Source organism: Scomber scombrus, chromosome 16, assembly GCF_963691925.1.
Source record: "Scomber scombrus chromosome 16, fScoSco1.1, whole genome shotgun sequence".
NCBI lineage: Eukaryota > Metazoa > Chordata > Actinopteri > Scombriformes > Scombridae > Scomber > Scomber scombrus.
In genome coordinates this window covers 8827537-8842104 of record NC_084985.1, presented here as the reverse complement: position 1 = coordinate 8842104, position 14568 = coordinate 8827537, and the positions used below count along the sequence as shown (strand labels likewise).

General features: G+C 38.4%; 1 protein-coding gene across 1 annotated transcript; it reads right to left on the bottom strand.

Annotated features, from left to right (window-relative positions):
- On the bottom strand, window positions 1-13586 carry LOC133996653 (prolyl endopeptidase-like). The gene is made up of 15 exons (XM_062436257.1): window positions 13376-13586; window positions 9414-9488; window positions 9172-9305; window positions 8914-9044; window positions 8563-8772; window positions 8315-8436; window positions 7847-7952; window positions 7128-7319; window positions 5301-5498; window positions 3907-4010; window positions 3465-3601; window positions 2631-2725; window positions 2363-2494; window positions 1517-1673; window positions 1-688 (listed from the first exon to the last, which is right to left on the bottom strand). Exons 1-15 carry the CDS (start codon window positions 13415-13417, stop codon window positions 394-396), a joined length of 2130 nt encoding a protein of 709 aa, XP_062292241.1. The 5' UTR covers window positions 13418-13586; the 3' UTR covers window positions 1-393.
- Between the last annotated feature and the right edge of the window lie 982 nt (window positions 13587-14568).

Below are 14568 nucleotides of genomic sequence, written 5' to 3'. Positions count from 1 at the left end.
GAAAATGTATTATTCCACCATTCATATTCAAATACAAATTTACAGTAAATGTTCTAACAAAACTGTCTAAAAAGCTTTCTTTGTAATTGGTTATGTTAATCTACAGAGGATTATTAGTATTTTAGATTTTCGTCACACTGTACTTTTTATAAGGCATTTCATTTTGCTGCATGTTTCTATAACCGTTAACTAACTTCTGCATTTGTCTCTTTTTCACTCGTTTCCCTAATTTTATTCTTCCCTTTTCTAAATTCTAACACCATAGTCCCCCCGATTTCTTCCTAGTTCTACAAGTATGCTTTCTTAAAAAAAATTTTTAAAAAAATTATGCAAAAAATGATCATCACCCCTTAAAAACCTCCATCATTACCTCACTCTCCCTGTCACATCTCCTCAATTTTTCCAGCTGACCCCAAGAGTCTCAGCAATGAAGGAAAAGATGTGCGTGTCTTCCAAAATGGCCTTTGCAGTGGGTTTCCCTGCACCGTGCCCGCTACGGGTGTCCACCCTGACCATCAGGGGCTGACGCTGGACAGAGCTGCTGCCCAACCCGTGCTGCAAGGTAGCACAGTACTTCAGGGTGTGGAGTGGAACCACGCGATCATCGTGATCTGCTGTCAGGAGCAGGACGGCAGGGTAAGGAGTGCCAGAGTAAATTGGCTCAGGCAGATTATGAAGAGGAGAATACCTGGGAGAGAAGGTGAGAAAGACTGGTTGGAAGGAAAAGTGTGAAGAATCTCTTATCAGGGAGATGAGGGGATATAGGAGTGATTCATGAACTTTAATGTGTGATTCAGTTCCTTTGCATACCTTTGATACTACTGAAACCAACAAATACTTTACATCCCACACATAACTGTGTCCAATAACACATATTGTTTCATAGATACAACATTGCAGCACATATTGAATGACAGCTTGACTATTATTAGAGATGTGCCGCTAGCAAAAATCCTGAAAATCCAGCAGGAAGACAGATTCTCATGTGTGACTGTATAAAATTAGAAATCGACATCCATCAGAACCTATTTGCCTTGCAGATTTATGCAGCAATCAGAGCAGAAAAGGCAAATACATGCAGAAAAAAAAGAAAAAAAACGAGATCAAGAGATGTGGGCAATAATGTCAGTAAACTCTTATGAAGACAGAGCTGAAGTTGGGTTGTGGCTTTTCTCTAAAACCTGATTGACTAGATTATAAAATAATTCTCACTTGCCGCACCCTACATTACTTAGCTTTTTCCTTGAGTTCTTATTATTACCATTATTTATTATCACTCACGCTCCCTTGTATGTATTCCAGTAGTAAAATGTAAACTTCAACTCTCTAAAACCAAACATTTATTGGACAATAATTGCAATGTTTCTACCAGTTTAGCATAACTATGACATATTTTTGTACATGGTTATATTTTAGTGACTTGTTGTGTCTCTCTGTGTGTGTGTGTGTGTGTGTGTGTGTGTGTGTGTGTGTGTGTGTGTGTGTGTGTGTGTGTGTGTGTGTGTGTGTTCCATACTTGATGAGCCACTTAAACTGATCCATATCATCTGAGCAGCCGTAGTCGGTAGTCCATGCATGACCGATGGTGAATTTGTGGAACTTCAGCATATCCATCACCCCCACCTCTGCCACAGCACAGCCATACAGGTCTGGACGCTGGTTCACGCACGCCGCTGTGTGTGTATTTCAAATTTGCGTCATAGATTGAATTTACTTACAAATACACACACACATACACACATACAGTACATCCCCTTTACCTCACACTGTAGGACACAATCACTCCTAAATGGCCACTTACACAGCAAGAAAGAAGGCATGAGTTGGGTTTGTGTGATGCCATATGGCAGCCAGCCTTTGGTAAATGATGTGACTAAGCACTGTTTAATGTGCTGTTTAATGACTAAATTAATTGAAGCTAAGCAGCTAACTACTGTTAGATGAATTTGACATTAGCAATTATGCCAAAGCCGTAATATAAATAAAACAGAGCTTTCAGCATCTTAGCTTTGAAGTTGCAGTGAATTAAATTCAAGCAGCTATGAATATGTGTCATTTTAGTGGTCTTATGGGTGAAACTGTAAAGGAATTGGGTACTGAGCTGTTAAATTGGGGAGAAAGAGGAGGTAATATAAATGTATAATAATATATAATATATAAATGAATAGCATGGCTCCCCCACCTAGAAAACTTCAACTCCTGTGCGTAACATGTAATGGACTGTGAATAATCGTCCCTAAGATATACTTTTAAAATCCTTTAATTTCATCTTTCCCTCTCCCTCTGGCTTTATCACTAGATTTCTCAGTAAATACATAATCACATAATGTAATGACGCTCACACAGTTGATCCTGTACTTACCCACGAGCAGCCCTCCATTAGAGGCACCATTGATAGCAATGCGGCTGGCTGTGGTGTACTTCTCCTGGATGAGATACTCTGCTGCACACTGGAAGTCATCAAAGCATGTCTGCTTGTTCCCTAATGTACCAGCTACAAGCACATGATACAGTAAAAGCCAGAATCAGACCAAGGAACATCATGTTTAAAATGTTCTAACTAACACTGTCTGTCTGTCTCCGAGTTACTCTTCAGTATCTCCTGTCTGTCTGTTGTCTTAAGTCTGTACCTTTGTGCCAGGTGAGACCGTACTCTCCACCACCTCTGATGTTGGCCACTGCTAGGATCCCTCCCAGGTGTCTCACATACAGCAGGTAAGCAACACTGACCACACAAAGACAGAGGCAAGAAATAAAAGCATGTAAGTACACACAAGGTTATGGACACACACGGGAAAAAATCATTAGCAGAACAGAAATCAGCCTGAGGCACATTTTTCGTTTACAAAATGTAAACATAAATAATCTAACTAAAGTGGTAGATTTAGCAGAAGCGGTGATAGTAGTAGTAATACTTTAAATTTAGAAGACAATGAAACCTTTTTGTCAAATTATTTTAAAATCTCACTATGATTTCACTCACGTTACACTCACATTATATTTCCTATGTAGATCAGATTTTTGATGACTACTTTCTACCTTCATTCCACTCTTATGAGATGCCAGTTATCTAGTGCATGTGAAAGTAAACAGTATCATCAGCTAATTTCAGTGGGCACTGAGGATACATCTTTCTCAAGCACCACTGTTCCATTGTCAACATAAAAGACAAAATATAACAGTCAAATTAGAGGTAATCAGGTTAGGGCCAAATGGTAAACAGAACAAACATGACATCTTTGTTATTTTTTGCAGAAAACTGCCATGTAAATGACTTTATAAGGCACCTGTATATCTCACTCTATCCTGGAGTATTGGTGGCGATATTAATAGTTCCACTACACCTCTACCAGTCTGTACTTAACTACTCCTCATTTGTATCTGCTTGTCTTTGTCAGCTGACATCAGAGAAGACTTAAAGTCTTTAATAATTGTTTTAGTTTGACCAGAGCACTTGTGCTTACTTGTAGTACGGTTGTATGGAATGCTCAAATCCTCCGTATCCATACAGAAAGACGGGATGAGTCCCATCTTTCTTCAGGCCCTTGGCATGGACTAAGAACATGGGGATCTTGGTTCCATCTTTACTGGGGTAAAATACCTTAAAAACATATGAGAGCTCTACTGTGTGGCATAACTTGCACACAAATGTTTTTTGTACAAGTCAAAAAGAAACTGTTCACACCTACCCATTACCACTTCCTATCCTCTTATCATAATGCATCCATTTCTGGGAAATTTAAATCATGCTACGTACATGTAACCAGTAAATGTGATACTATTACAGGAACATGAATGAAGTGTAAGTGACAGAAAGAATATACAAAGAAAGAATAATGGAGAAGTTTTATTTAGAAGACTTGTGGTCTAATCAAACAGATAAGAACATAAAAAACAGTACATTACCTGGGTGGTCTGATAGTCTTCTTGCTTGACGCCTTTTACCTCAACCTCCCTGAACACTTTGGGTTCTGGGTTTGGTACGCTCAGGTCGCAGTAGTAAATGATACCTGTGTACCAGAGAACAAAGGCCATGAAGGTTAGAGGTTACTGTGCGTTTCTGCAATAACACAGGGATATTTATACTCATTGTTCATATTAGGTATGAGGATATTAATATACAAGTCAGCAGATTGGGTTCACCCACTACTGTCTTTGGTAATCCCCTGACTTTTTCTCTAGCACTACCATGAATTTCACCCTTATGGTTTCACTGAAATGTCTCAACAACGATAAGAAACTTGATACTTGGTAAAGACATTCATGTCATGTTCATGTTTAGGTTTATGACCAAATACCTGGAAAAATAATGACACCAATAATTTCCACCAGCCTCAGTTTACTTGTATTTAAAAGCATGTATCAGCATGTTTGAATTATTGTAAAAATGCTGACATTACAATTTGGTTCATAGCACTGCTGTTCTTATGTTCAGCAGCACTTGCAACAATACATGTAGAATTTTAGATGCATATATAATATTTTAATGTATTTTAAAGAGTTACATTTTGTGTCACATGTTTAGAAACTGCCGTTGTATTCCCTCTATGTGGGACCCTAACCCTATGTTCACTGGTAGTTCTGATTGACATTGTGCTGTGTTAAAGGACAAGTTCACAATTTTTCAAGTCTGTCTTTAAACAACAGTCAGGTGTCCATGCGGACAGTGAAAAAGGTTTACCTCCCATTCATTCTGGCTGTTAAAGGATACTCTTCAGTCGCCCAAGTGATGGGGGCCAAAAGCCACAGTGTGTCCAGTTATATTGAGCAAAAACACTTAAAAATCTTAAATGAGGTTTTAGCAGTTGGATTTAGTCATATTAAGCTGATATCTGACACATTTACAGTCTTTTTAGCATAAAATTCCCTCTTTGTGTTTCCTTGGATGATGTTTTCCTGTTGAGCTGTAGTGGAATAACAGTAACAAAAAGAAGGACTTCAGCATTTAAAAAAAAAAAAAATTGATTTGACTAATTTGGATGGCTGAAACTTTAAATTAGCTTCAGATAAAACATTTAAATATATTTTTGCACAGAGGGAGGCTTGTGGATTCTGGCTGCCATCATTTACATTGTAAGTGCATTATGGAGGGATCTTCTAATGGTCAGTATGAACAGGAGAAATGATTACAGCAAGAAAAACTTATTTCAATGTCCACTTGGGCACGTGACTGTTGTTTAAAAACAGATTTGAAAAAATGTGAGCCTGTCCTTTAAGTAAATCATGACATTTACGTGTTGTGTTTCTTGGCAGTTAAATAGCAAACAACCTAAAAATAATAAATTAAATAATAGATTTACCTGGCGTAGTGAAGGAGGTAAACTTGTAGAAGAAGTCAGAGTGTTTCTTCTTGCAGCTCACTCCGGCCACTGTGCCAACATCCAGTGGCAGATCCTTGACCAGCTGGCCTGTAGACAGTTCATACAGCTGCAGAATATCTTTCACGTCATGGAGGTAGTTGACCAGCAGGTGGTGGTGGTTTACACAGGAGACAAAACCTGCAGAAGGATCCAAAGAGGAAGCAGTAAAAAGTGAACATGATAGCATGAAGCTGCTTTCGTTGGAGAAAAAAAGGGAAACTGTATCCTTAGTCTGTCTGTTACTACCAGTATTAATTCCTTAACTGTCAAATTACCTCTTTAACTTGATATTAAAGAGTCATTTCTTAATCCTTTCATGAAGGCAGGTAATGGGGTAAATACATAGGTAATGGCTATGGATTGATTGTGATTGTATTGATTTATTTATTTAACCGGTAGGTCAAGAGTTATACAGGTGCATCCTATGGATCCATTTACTGAAATCTTACGAAGTCTCATCAACAGCCAGCAGAGGACAGTCTTATGTGCTAAATGTGTGTGATGCATTGTAAGGGCAGCCTTATTGCTCAGCAGATGGCAGTGGTGCTACAGAGACTGCTATCTCTCTTTTTATTACACACACACACACACACACACACACACACACACACACACACACACACACACACACACACACACACACACACACACACACACACACACACACACACACACACACACACACACACAGAGTAACAAAATCCCATATATGGAATTTGTTTTTGTGTCATCGGTATCCAGACAAGGACAATAGAAACCAGACTAATAAATCAGTTACTTTACCATTTATGTACCATTTTATGCATTTATGTAGCCACTCATAGTTAATATAGTTTATATGTAAATATTAATATGGCACAAAAAATATTGGACATATTACTGAACTGATATCAGAGAAGGCTTTAAGAGCCTGACACAAGATAGCATCATTAAACAGAAGGAAAGGGCTAAGATGGGGTTGCCAGTCGATGAAACAGCTGCATGAGTATTCTATTATTTCACAAGTTATTAAAACTTAAAAAGCAAGCAACCTACATTATCTGATGTAACTTTCAACTTCCTTCTGGGAAGTGCATGCACATCAAAAGTGTTTGAAACCATGGCATTAAGTGTATCAACAGACATGACCAAAGTAATTTAAAAGCTCACACAAAATAGTATGTATCCAGCAAAATATAATAATGGAGAAAGCAAAAGAGCACTAACTTTCTCAAATACAGCTGTATAATATAATTTCCATTCAAATATTCATTATTCACCTCTAAATTTGTACTGGTGTGTGTGCGTGTGTGTGTGTGTGTGTGTGTGTGTGTGTGTGTTTACATGTTTCTCAGAGGAAACTCCCACATTCACAGCTGTGTGGCTAACTGTATGATGAAGTACAATTACCATCATTCGACTGACTAATAAAAAAAAAACAGCAGACAAAGTGCTTATGGGTCAGGTTTCACTTTTTGAGCAGAGTTCCCTCTGACGAAGGTCTTCAACCACAGATATAGAACTTCCCACTTGTTGTGGTCAGACTGTCAACGAAACCTTAGGTCAGAAATTCAGTGAAAAGAGTTTTGCAAGATTTCAGTGTATGAATTGTGGAACTGCGATTCCTTGTACAAGCCATTTACGTATAACCAAATCTTGGTGGATTTTATTCACACTGACACAAAGCAGCAGCTGTCATGCCAACAAAGGTCTGTTATTCAGTCCCACCAGCATTGACGTTATACTTAAATAACGTTACACTCCATTGTAATTTGCATTTAGTCTCACCAAGGACATCCTTGTCATGCTCCGGTATGAGTGTTGTCCAGTGCTGCCTCTCTGGTTTCTGGATGTCTATGTTGATTAGACAATACCTAGGAGCATCCAAATTGGAGCGGAAAGTGAACACAGTTCCCTCATTGGTGATATAGGAGTACTGGGCATCAAAGTTGTCCACGAGTTTGACCCATGGCAGCAGTCCTGGTGGAGGAGATTCATTAAATTACAAGATAAATTCAACAAATACAACTCAATTATAAGAGATGCATCATGTGGTTGCATCACCCATAGAAACTAGCCCAAACACCCCAACCATCCTTTCCCCGTAAAATATGGTTGGATGTATAAACCAATAACCCATTTTTGCAATAAGCTTACCGTAGAAATTCTACTGCGTGGGAACATTTTTGACTACAAAACTGGCCACAATGTGAGTTTTGAAATCTTACCATCTAGGGAAGTAACCACTGAGTCACATGCATCAACCATTATGTCGAACCTCTGCTGATGCAGAAGTTAGAGCAGTTATTTTGTAATACGTGATAACGTGAATACGTGCCACTTTACATTCTGCAACCAGGTGTGTTTTTCAATGAATCAGTGTGTACATCAACTTAAGTTTAGTACAAAAAATCCACAGCACACCTACAGTTTCATTTAATACCTGTGATCCTACCTCTCAAGAAAATATGAGATCTGAGTTGTGAGCTTGTCACAAGGGTACAGACCTGTGATGCCATTGGGGAGCTGCTGTAGGTCACAGTACCACAGCTGGTTGACAGGCTCACAGCCTTCAGTGATGGACAGAACAGCATATCTGCCATCATCCGATATCTGGAAAAGGAAGGAAGACAGGAGCGAGAACATGATTTTGTGAATGTCATCTTTGCTATAACAAATTTTAACTTTCTCTCATGGCTCCAACCAACATAAACAACCAAGCAGGTCAACAATCCGTTAAAAACACCAAACAGATGAGAGACACAAAAATCTAATATTTATGAGCCCAGCCGTTGCTGGAAGGCGGCTTACTTGACGCTTTTTATCAGAACATATGAGAAGATTTAGTGAGTATGCATTTCACAACTTAAACACTTTGACCTACAGTAGGTACAAAGGTGTATTTAAGTGAAACTAGAATTATTTAGATGAGTGTCTTTTGATTAATAATTAACTCAAGTTTAGTATTCACTTACTGTAAGGGCACTGTGCCACTTTGGATGATCAGGGAACTCTGCAACCAGAATGTCTTCAGATTGCTTGGTGCCGATGACGTGGAAGAAGAGCTTCTGATTGATGTTACAAGTGGTCTCTGTGCCTTTAGCAAAATACAGAAAGATTAAGTCTTGACTACACTTACATAAGTCATTTTATCTTATGTTTAAGTTAAAGTTGTTGTTTCTCTGATGCGCATGTGCTTATGTGAACAGTTTCTCGTGCTCACCATCAGTTTTGCCCTCCTGGCGAGGGTAGCAGTTGTAAAAGACACCTTTCGCATCATGAGTCCAGGCCAGGCAGCTGAACTTGACCCTCTCCAATACATCATCCAGAGGGGTGAGGTCATCTGCCTTCATGAAGCGAATTGTTACCCAGTCTGAGCCACTGCTACTCAAACCATACGCAAAATATTCACACTCCTCTGAAAGACGGCCCACTGGATAGCAGCAAAAAGGGACAAAAAGAAAAGGAGGTAATGAGCACAATTTTCTTTTTTCATAACTCTGCTCGTCTCTGAGTATAGGTGTGTTCGTGAACACTAATATATGCAGTATATGTGCCCTGCAGTTTAGCTCACTCTTCAGCGCCACAGTGCCATCTTCGGACAGCTTGTTGGGGTCAAAGAATACAGTGGCAGGTGCATCAAGAGAGTCTTGCACATACAGCGCATCCTGGTTCTGGAGACCTTTGTTGTGAGAGTAGAAATACCTGAAAAGAAAAACAGGAAATAAAGTTGCAGCAAGCATTTTTTGTGACTTCAGACACACAATTCAAGTCTTTCTCCAAAGTGTAGTTGTTTTTCTGTTGCAATTATCTCTTTCATTTGATCTATTACCTCTTCCCTCTTTTGTAAGGGCAGCTGTATTTGGGATAATCATAGAGCTCAGTGAGACGCTGCTGGAATTGAGCCCGGACAGCACACTGCTCCAGGTATGGCATGGTCAGTTTATTCTGCTCCTCAACAAAAGCCTGAGAAACAAACAGGGACAAGAGAGATAACATTTTTAGATTTTTTCAGGAGAAAGCGCTCCTCCAGCTTTGTGTGCAATTCCCCACACATTCTTCATCTTCACATACCATCGTTTCTTCACTGTCAGGGTCTTCCAGCCATGCATAGGGATTGCAGATCTTAGTTCCATGGTAGTCATCCACCTGTTCGAAGGATATTCAAGTTAAACAGGAAGAAACACACAAACGCAAACAACTGTGTTCAATCTTTGGCAATCAAACTTGATTTTCTTGATAGAAAGCATTATCATTTGCAGTGTCATAGTTTAACCTCCTCTCAAAGACAAATTTCCGTAGAACTGACTAGCATCTGTACTTGTACTTGCCAACTGTCGTATTTAAATTTGGCTTGTAGGCATGTTGCTTGTCAAAGCTTTAATGTTTGGTGCAACATAAGATGCTTTTGAAAGTATAAAAAAAAGAATTATACACAGTTTCCTCATAGGCACTGCAACACTTTTCCTGAGAATTTCAACTGAACTTGCAATTGACAATACAGCCATCTTAGTGAAAGTGGCTTTAGAGAAGTTTGTTACGCAAGTTAGAAGCTGTCAGTGTTTGTTTGGAATGTGTTCATTCAACATGACTGCAGAAGGATGAATATTGAGGGATATATTTTAGTTTTTGCTATATACACTTGTACATTGATTTCACCAGATATATTCAGATTTTAACATCTTGAGCTTTATAAAGAATTCATCACTTAAATAATTATTATACAAGGCCTGAAACTCCCGGTTGCAATGCCAGAAAGACAGACAAGACAAAGATACGTACCTCAATTCATTCTATTAAGCACCTTTCTACTGGTGTATTTTACACATTTCTGTCTCAACCTCCACAAAGATGACAACACTGATGGCTAAAATCCCCTATCTTCACAGTAAGTTGTTACTGATAATCCTACACTTCTACATTCCAGTTCTCAAGAAGTCAGTGGACATGCAGCCAGTCCTTCTTATTGCAAAACAGTTGTTAAAGTTTATCCATCTCTGAGAATAGTAGCCCTATTTCTTAAGGCATGAATCCTAAGAACATGCAAGCATTTGTGTTTCAGTTTCAAGTCAAGTCAATTTCATTTATATAGCCCAGTACCATGTAGGCATGTACACTGTATAGAAAGGGTTACAGGGTTAGCCAGCCATGTTTTCAGTTGCATCACCTTCCCTTCAGCTGTTGTCTGGTGCCATTCACATTCTACACTAGTCTGGGCATGGTGTTTAAAGAAAAGGGTATGAGAATAAATACACATGGAAAAGGTTGATTCTTACCACATCACAGTGGTAAACGGGAGCCCATGCATCACTAGCAACAATTGCACATCTGGGCATCACAGACACAGTACAGATGAGTTTGGGTTTGAACTTGAACACCATGTTTGTGCATCTGCTGCACGAGCCCTTTTGCTGCAACTGCTCTAGCATGTTAGGAGTTGAAAGTAAGAATCACGTCTTCCAAGCATGCCAACCGCAGATGAGAAGGTAGGGTGTGACATTTGACCAATGTGTAATCATGAAGCGTGCCTGGGACAAGTTTCGCATTGCATTGATGTGTGCACAAACATGGGAGTGGAACACACTGTGAGCACTATAGACATCTTACATCATACACATGTGGTTTATGTGGTGAATCAAACTGTCAAACATTTCAGCTCCACATCATAAGATAAATTAATAAAAACAGTATAATTTTAATTTTCTGAGATCATTGCATACATTGCAGTCAAATTTGGCTAATAACAAATCGTTTGAAAAGTTGGAACCTGAAAAAGGCCCATACTTACATACAATTCTGGAATGTCTCTCAATGTTGGAATATTATGAAAAATAGGTTTATAAATTCACCTGCATGTTTTTTTTTTTTTTGCCTTGGACAAAATGCCATGTTTTACAGAGCAACTACAATTATGCTACACCCCTGACACTGATGAATGGAGTGGATAACATCTTCTTTTTTTTTTTAAATGATTGTGTATTAGCAAGACAGACTTAATAATGTAAGATTTTTTACCTAATTTTGAAGTTAAGGTAAGTGAAATTATCCTGACTGTTTTATGTTTGTAACGTTTTATCTGACCATGTAATTCAGTTTATATAGCATGCATGTGAACAAGTAAGCAAAATGTGGTTGGTCTTAAAACTTTCTCATGATAAAGTTAACTTGTTAACTTTTTATCAAGCAGAAATCTGGTTCACATGGAGAACAATTGTCAGCCTCATCCGCTAAGATGTGATATGTACATGTACTGCTATATTTAAAGTATGTGTGAGAGTGAAGGTTTGCATCTCTGTTTCACATCTATGTGTGAGATGTTGTCATTTCCCTTTGTCAGGTGACATTATACAGTGTAAGGCGAGGTGTCAGTACTTGATACCTTTATGGTTATCAGTCTAAATAACCCAGTATAAAATAATATAGAAATTTCTTAGGTCAAGTCATACCTGATCTCAATCGTTTTTGTACCAGATTCAGAAAAAAATAACTATTTGTATGGTTTTGGTCACAGTCAATCACTGCAAGTGTGCAACGTGTAATTGGCCGATTAACCAAACAGCTATAACCTATAGTCTGTGGTGATAATACTTTATTGTGTAAAAATCATTTGGATGGGGAGGAGAGGTGGCATTTTACGCAACTGAATTATTTTATTCACATGATGGAGTAGAGGGGGAAAAAAGTACTCCACTGGTATCAGTATCACTTTGAGGGTATTGATACTGCCACCTCATTTTTTTTAAAGCCCTAAGGCAATTTCTGGAAATGATGCACCAGGAAATCAGGTGATCCCTATCAGTCCTTGTCCTACTAATGTTTTGTTATGTTTCCTGGAATGCTTAGTCATTAAATGTCACTGTTGGTGAATTGCAAACACAGCAGAATTTTGTACCGTAAAAGGGAGCAAGTTTCAGATATAATAAAGACACATAGACAGAGCTATAGCTACCACTGAGGAAACGAAAGTCATGCCCTTGGTATTTTTTCTGGGAAGGTGACATTTTTAATCATGTTACCCTCTACAATAATACAGAACCATGACATGGCGGGTTGGGAAGGCTGACTCTAATACTCTTTACAGTCAACTTTTACAGTTTTCGGGATCAATACAATTATTCACTTCATGAAATTAGACCTGAAATTATTAGATAATTAGTCAGTCAGTGGATGGAAAAGTAATACATTCAATTTGTTTAATTTGAGCAAAAATGAAAAAAATTAGCTTATTCCAAATTCTAAAATGTAAATATAGTTTTCTTATTCTTCTATGAGGTTTTATTAATCTTATATGAGAACTGTTAATGAGACGAAACAAGCAATTTCAATAAGTGAACTTGTGCCTTGGGAAACTGTGATGGTAATTGCTCCTCTGTTTTCTGACATTTTACCAAATAAACAATTATCTTTTGTGATGAAGGCATCACACTGCAAGATCAGATTTTCAGAAAACTGATCACTTGATTGTTGGCAAACTTGTGCTGGGGGAATAATGTGAGATTGATTGATGCAATGAATGCTTTCCTTCATTTTGATATTACATACGTTATATGAGGTGCAATTATCCTGACTGCTTTATATGTTTAAAACATTTTATCTGTTTGTGATTCAGTCTGCAAAGCATCCAAGTACACTGGTATGTAAAATGTAATTACATCTGGCTAAATTATGTTCCTCAGTATGATTGCACGGCCTAACAGCGTCTAAATGAACGACACACCTCAATGGAGCTCTGACAGCCTCAGCAGAAATCAGTGGCCATTATGGGTGTACTACTGTTCAACTGCTGTTTTGTAGGATTTCTGTGTTACTTTGACTGAACTGGAGGACAAAGTTTCCCCTGCTTTCTTCACGTATAATACTGCTGCGTCACTTTTACGGGCACTCGTTAAAGTTTTGTTTTTGAATCTACATTTGTCTTTCTAACCGTGCAACCACATGACTTGTCTTTCTCTTCCTGGTCTGGCTTTCCCTGCTTGCGATGTGCTTGCTGCACAGTGAACAGAGACAGAAAGAGGCAGCTGGACTTTGACACTGACCTTACTCTCATCTCTTCGTGCAGTCGGGTACTTAAACGCCATGGTGGAGTTTCCTAAATGTGTTCCTCTGTGTCACTGAGTCGTCTTACTGTCGCTGCTTTGTTTCTTTCTTTGTTTTTTTATGGTTTTGTTGTTCTTAACGTAGCGTCTCGACCGAATAAATGGAGCCTTGAAATGAAAGTGAAAGCATTTTACCTCACACGTACACACACACACACAATCGTATAAACCGCCTTCAGTTGCTTTTGAACAGGAAATGATGTGTCATGCCCGACAGAGGCATGGCACACGTGCGTTTGTGTGCGCACGCATTGCAGGTTAAATTGGGGGGGGGGAAGCCATACAATACCCGGCATCTGAGAAATTAAGTTTCATGACGCAAAATCCTCATATTGTTTTTTACACAAGTCAAGTTGTGAAATACTACTTATCTGAAAGAAAAAAATAGTGTTCTTCAGGGTTTTCCGGGGCAAATGCAGAAGAAACGCTGACCTACAGCATAGCTATCTTTATTAATTGATTTATTTTAATTAATTAAAATAAATCAGTAAAATAGATGTATGCAGTTTTGGATTGTATATGTTGTCAGATGTCAACTTTCACATAAGCAAGTTAAAACTTTAATAAGCTTTAGCTTATTCATTCATTTAAAAATAACTATAAAAAATAACATAAAAATATGTAAACGTATATTTCCCCTAATTGTGAAGATATAGCAAAATGTATATGGTAATGAGCCATGATGAAACCCCACATTCATTTTACAACACTCTGTCATATGTGCCAATACTACATGTGGCCCAAAAGTCAATGCTATTATTTGGGCCAAGTGCTTTAATTTCAGAAGCAATCCAGAAGAGAAATTAACTCTAATTTTGAAGGCTTGACAAAATATACGTGGTTATGATTTGGCCCACATGCATTTTACCATGCCATATCTCAGCCGCAAGTGCCGATGAAATACCACATATCGCCCAAAAGTTGATATGTTCTGTGTTGCACTTGGAGAGAGACATATTTTATTGGTTATTCCCAGACAATAAACAGCAGCCTGCTTAATTTATGGTTGATTGAATGCTCTGTTGTTGCTGTCTTGGGGAAAAAATGGCATCAACACACAAATTCTGTTTGACTGCCTCCAATTTGTGTTTGTGAAAAACAAACATGTTCTGGTCCAAAAGTGCTAAAGTTGT

Bases quoted from the DNA above. Each gene is read 5' to 3' on its own strand.
- LOC133996653 (XM_062436257.1), bottom strand. From the start codon at position 13,417: ATGGCGTTTAAGTACCCGACTGCACGAAGAGATGAGAGTAAG. The intron at 8,437-8,562 runs GTGAGCACGAGA...ATTTTGCTAAAG, and splicing joins CCAGGAGGGCAAAACTGATG to GCACAGAGACCACTTGTAAC. The intron at 3,602-3,906 runs GTAATGTACTGT...TATGTTTTTAAG, and splicing joins AAGACTATCAGACCACCCAG to GTATTTTACCCCAGTAAAGA.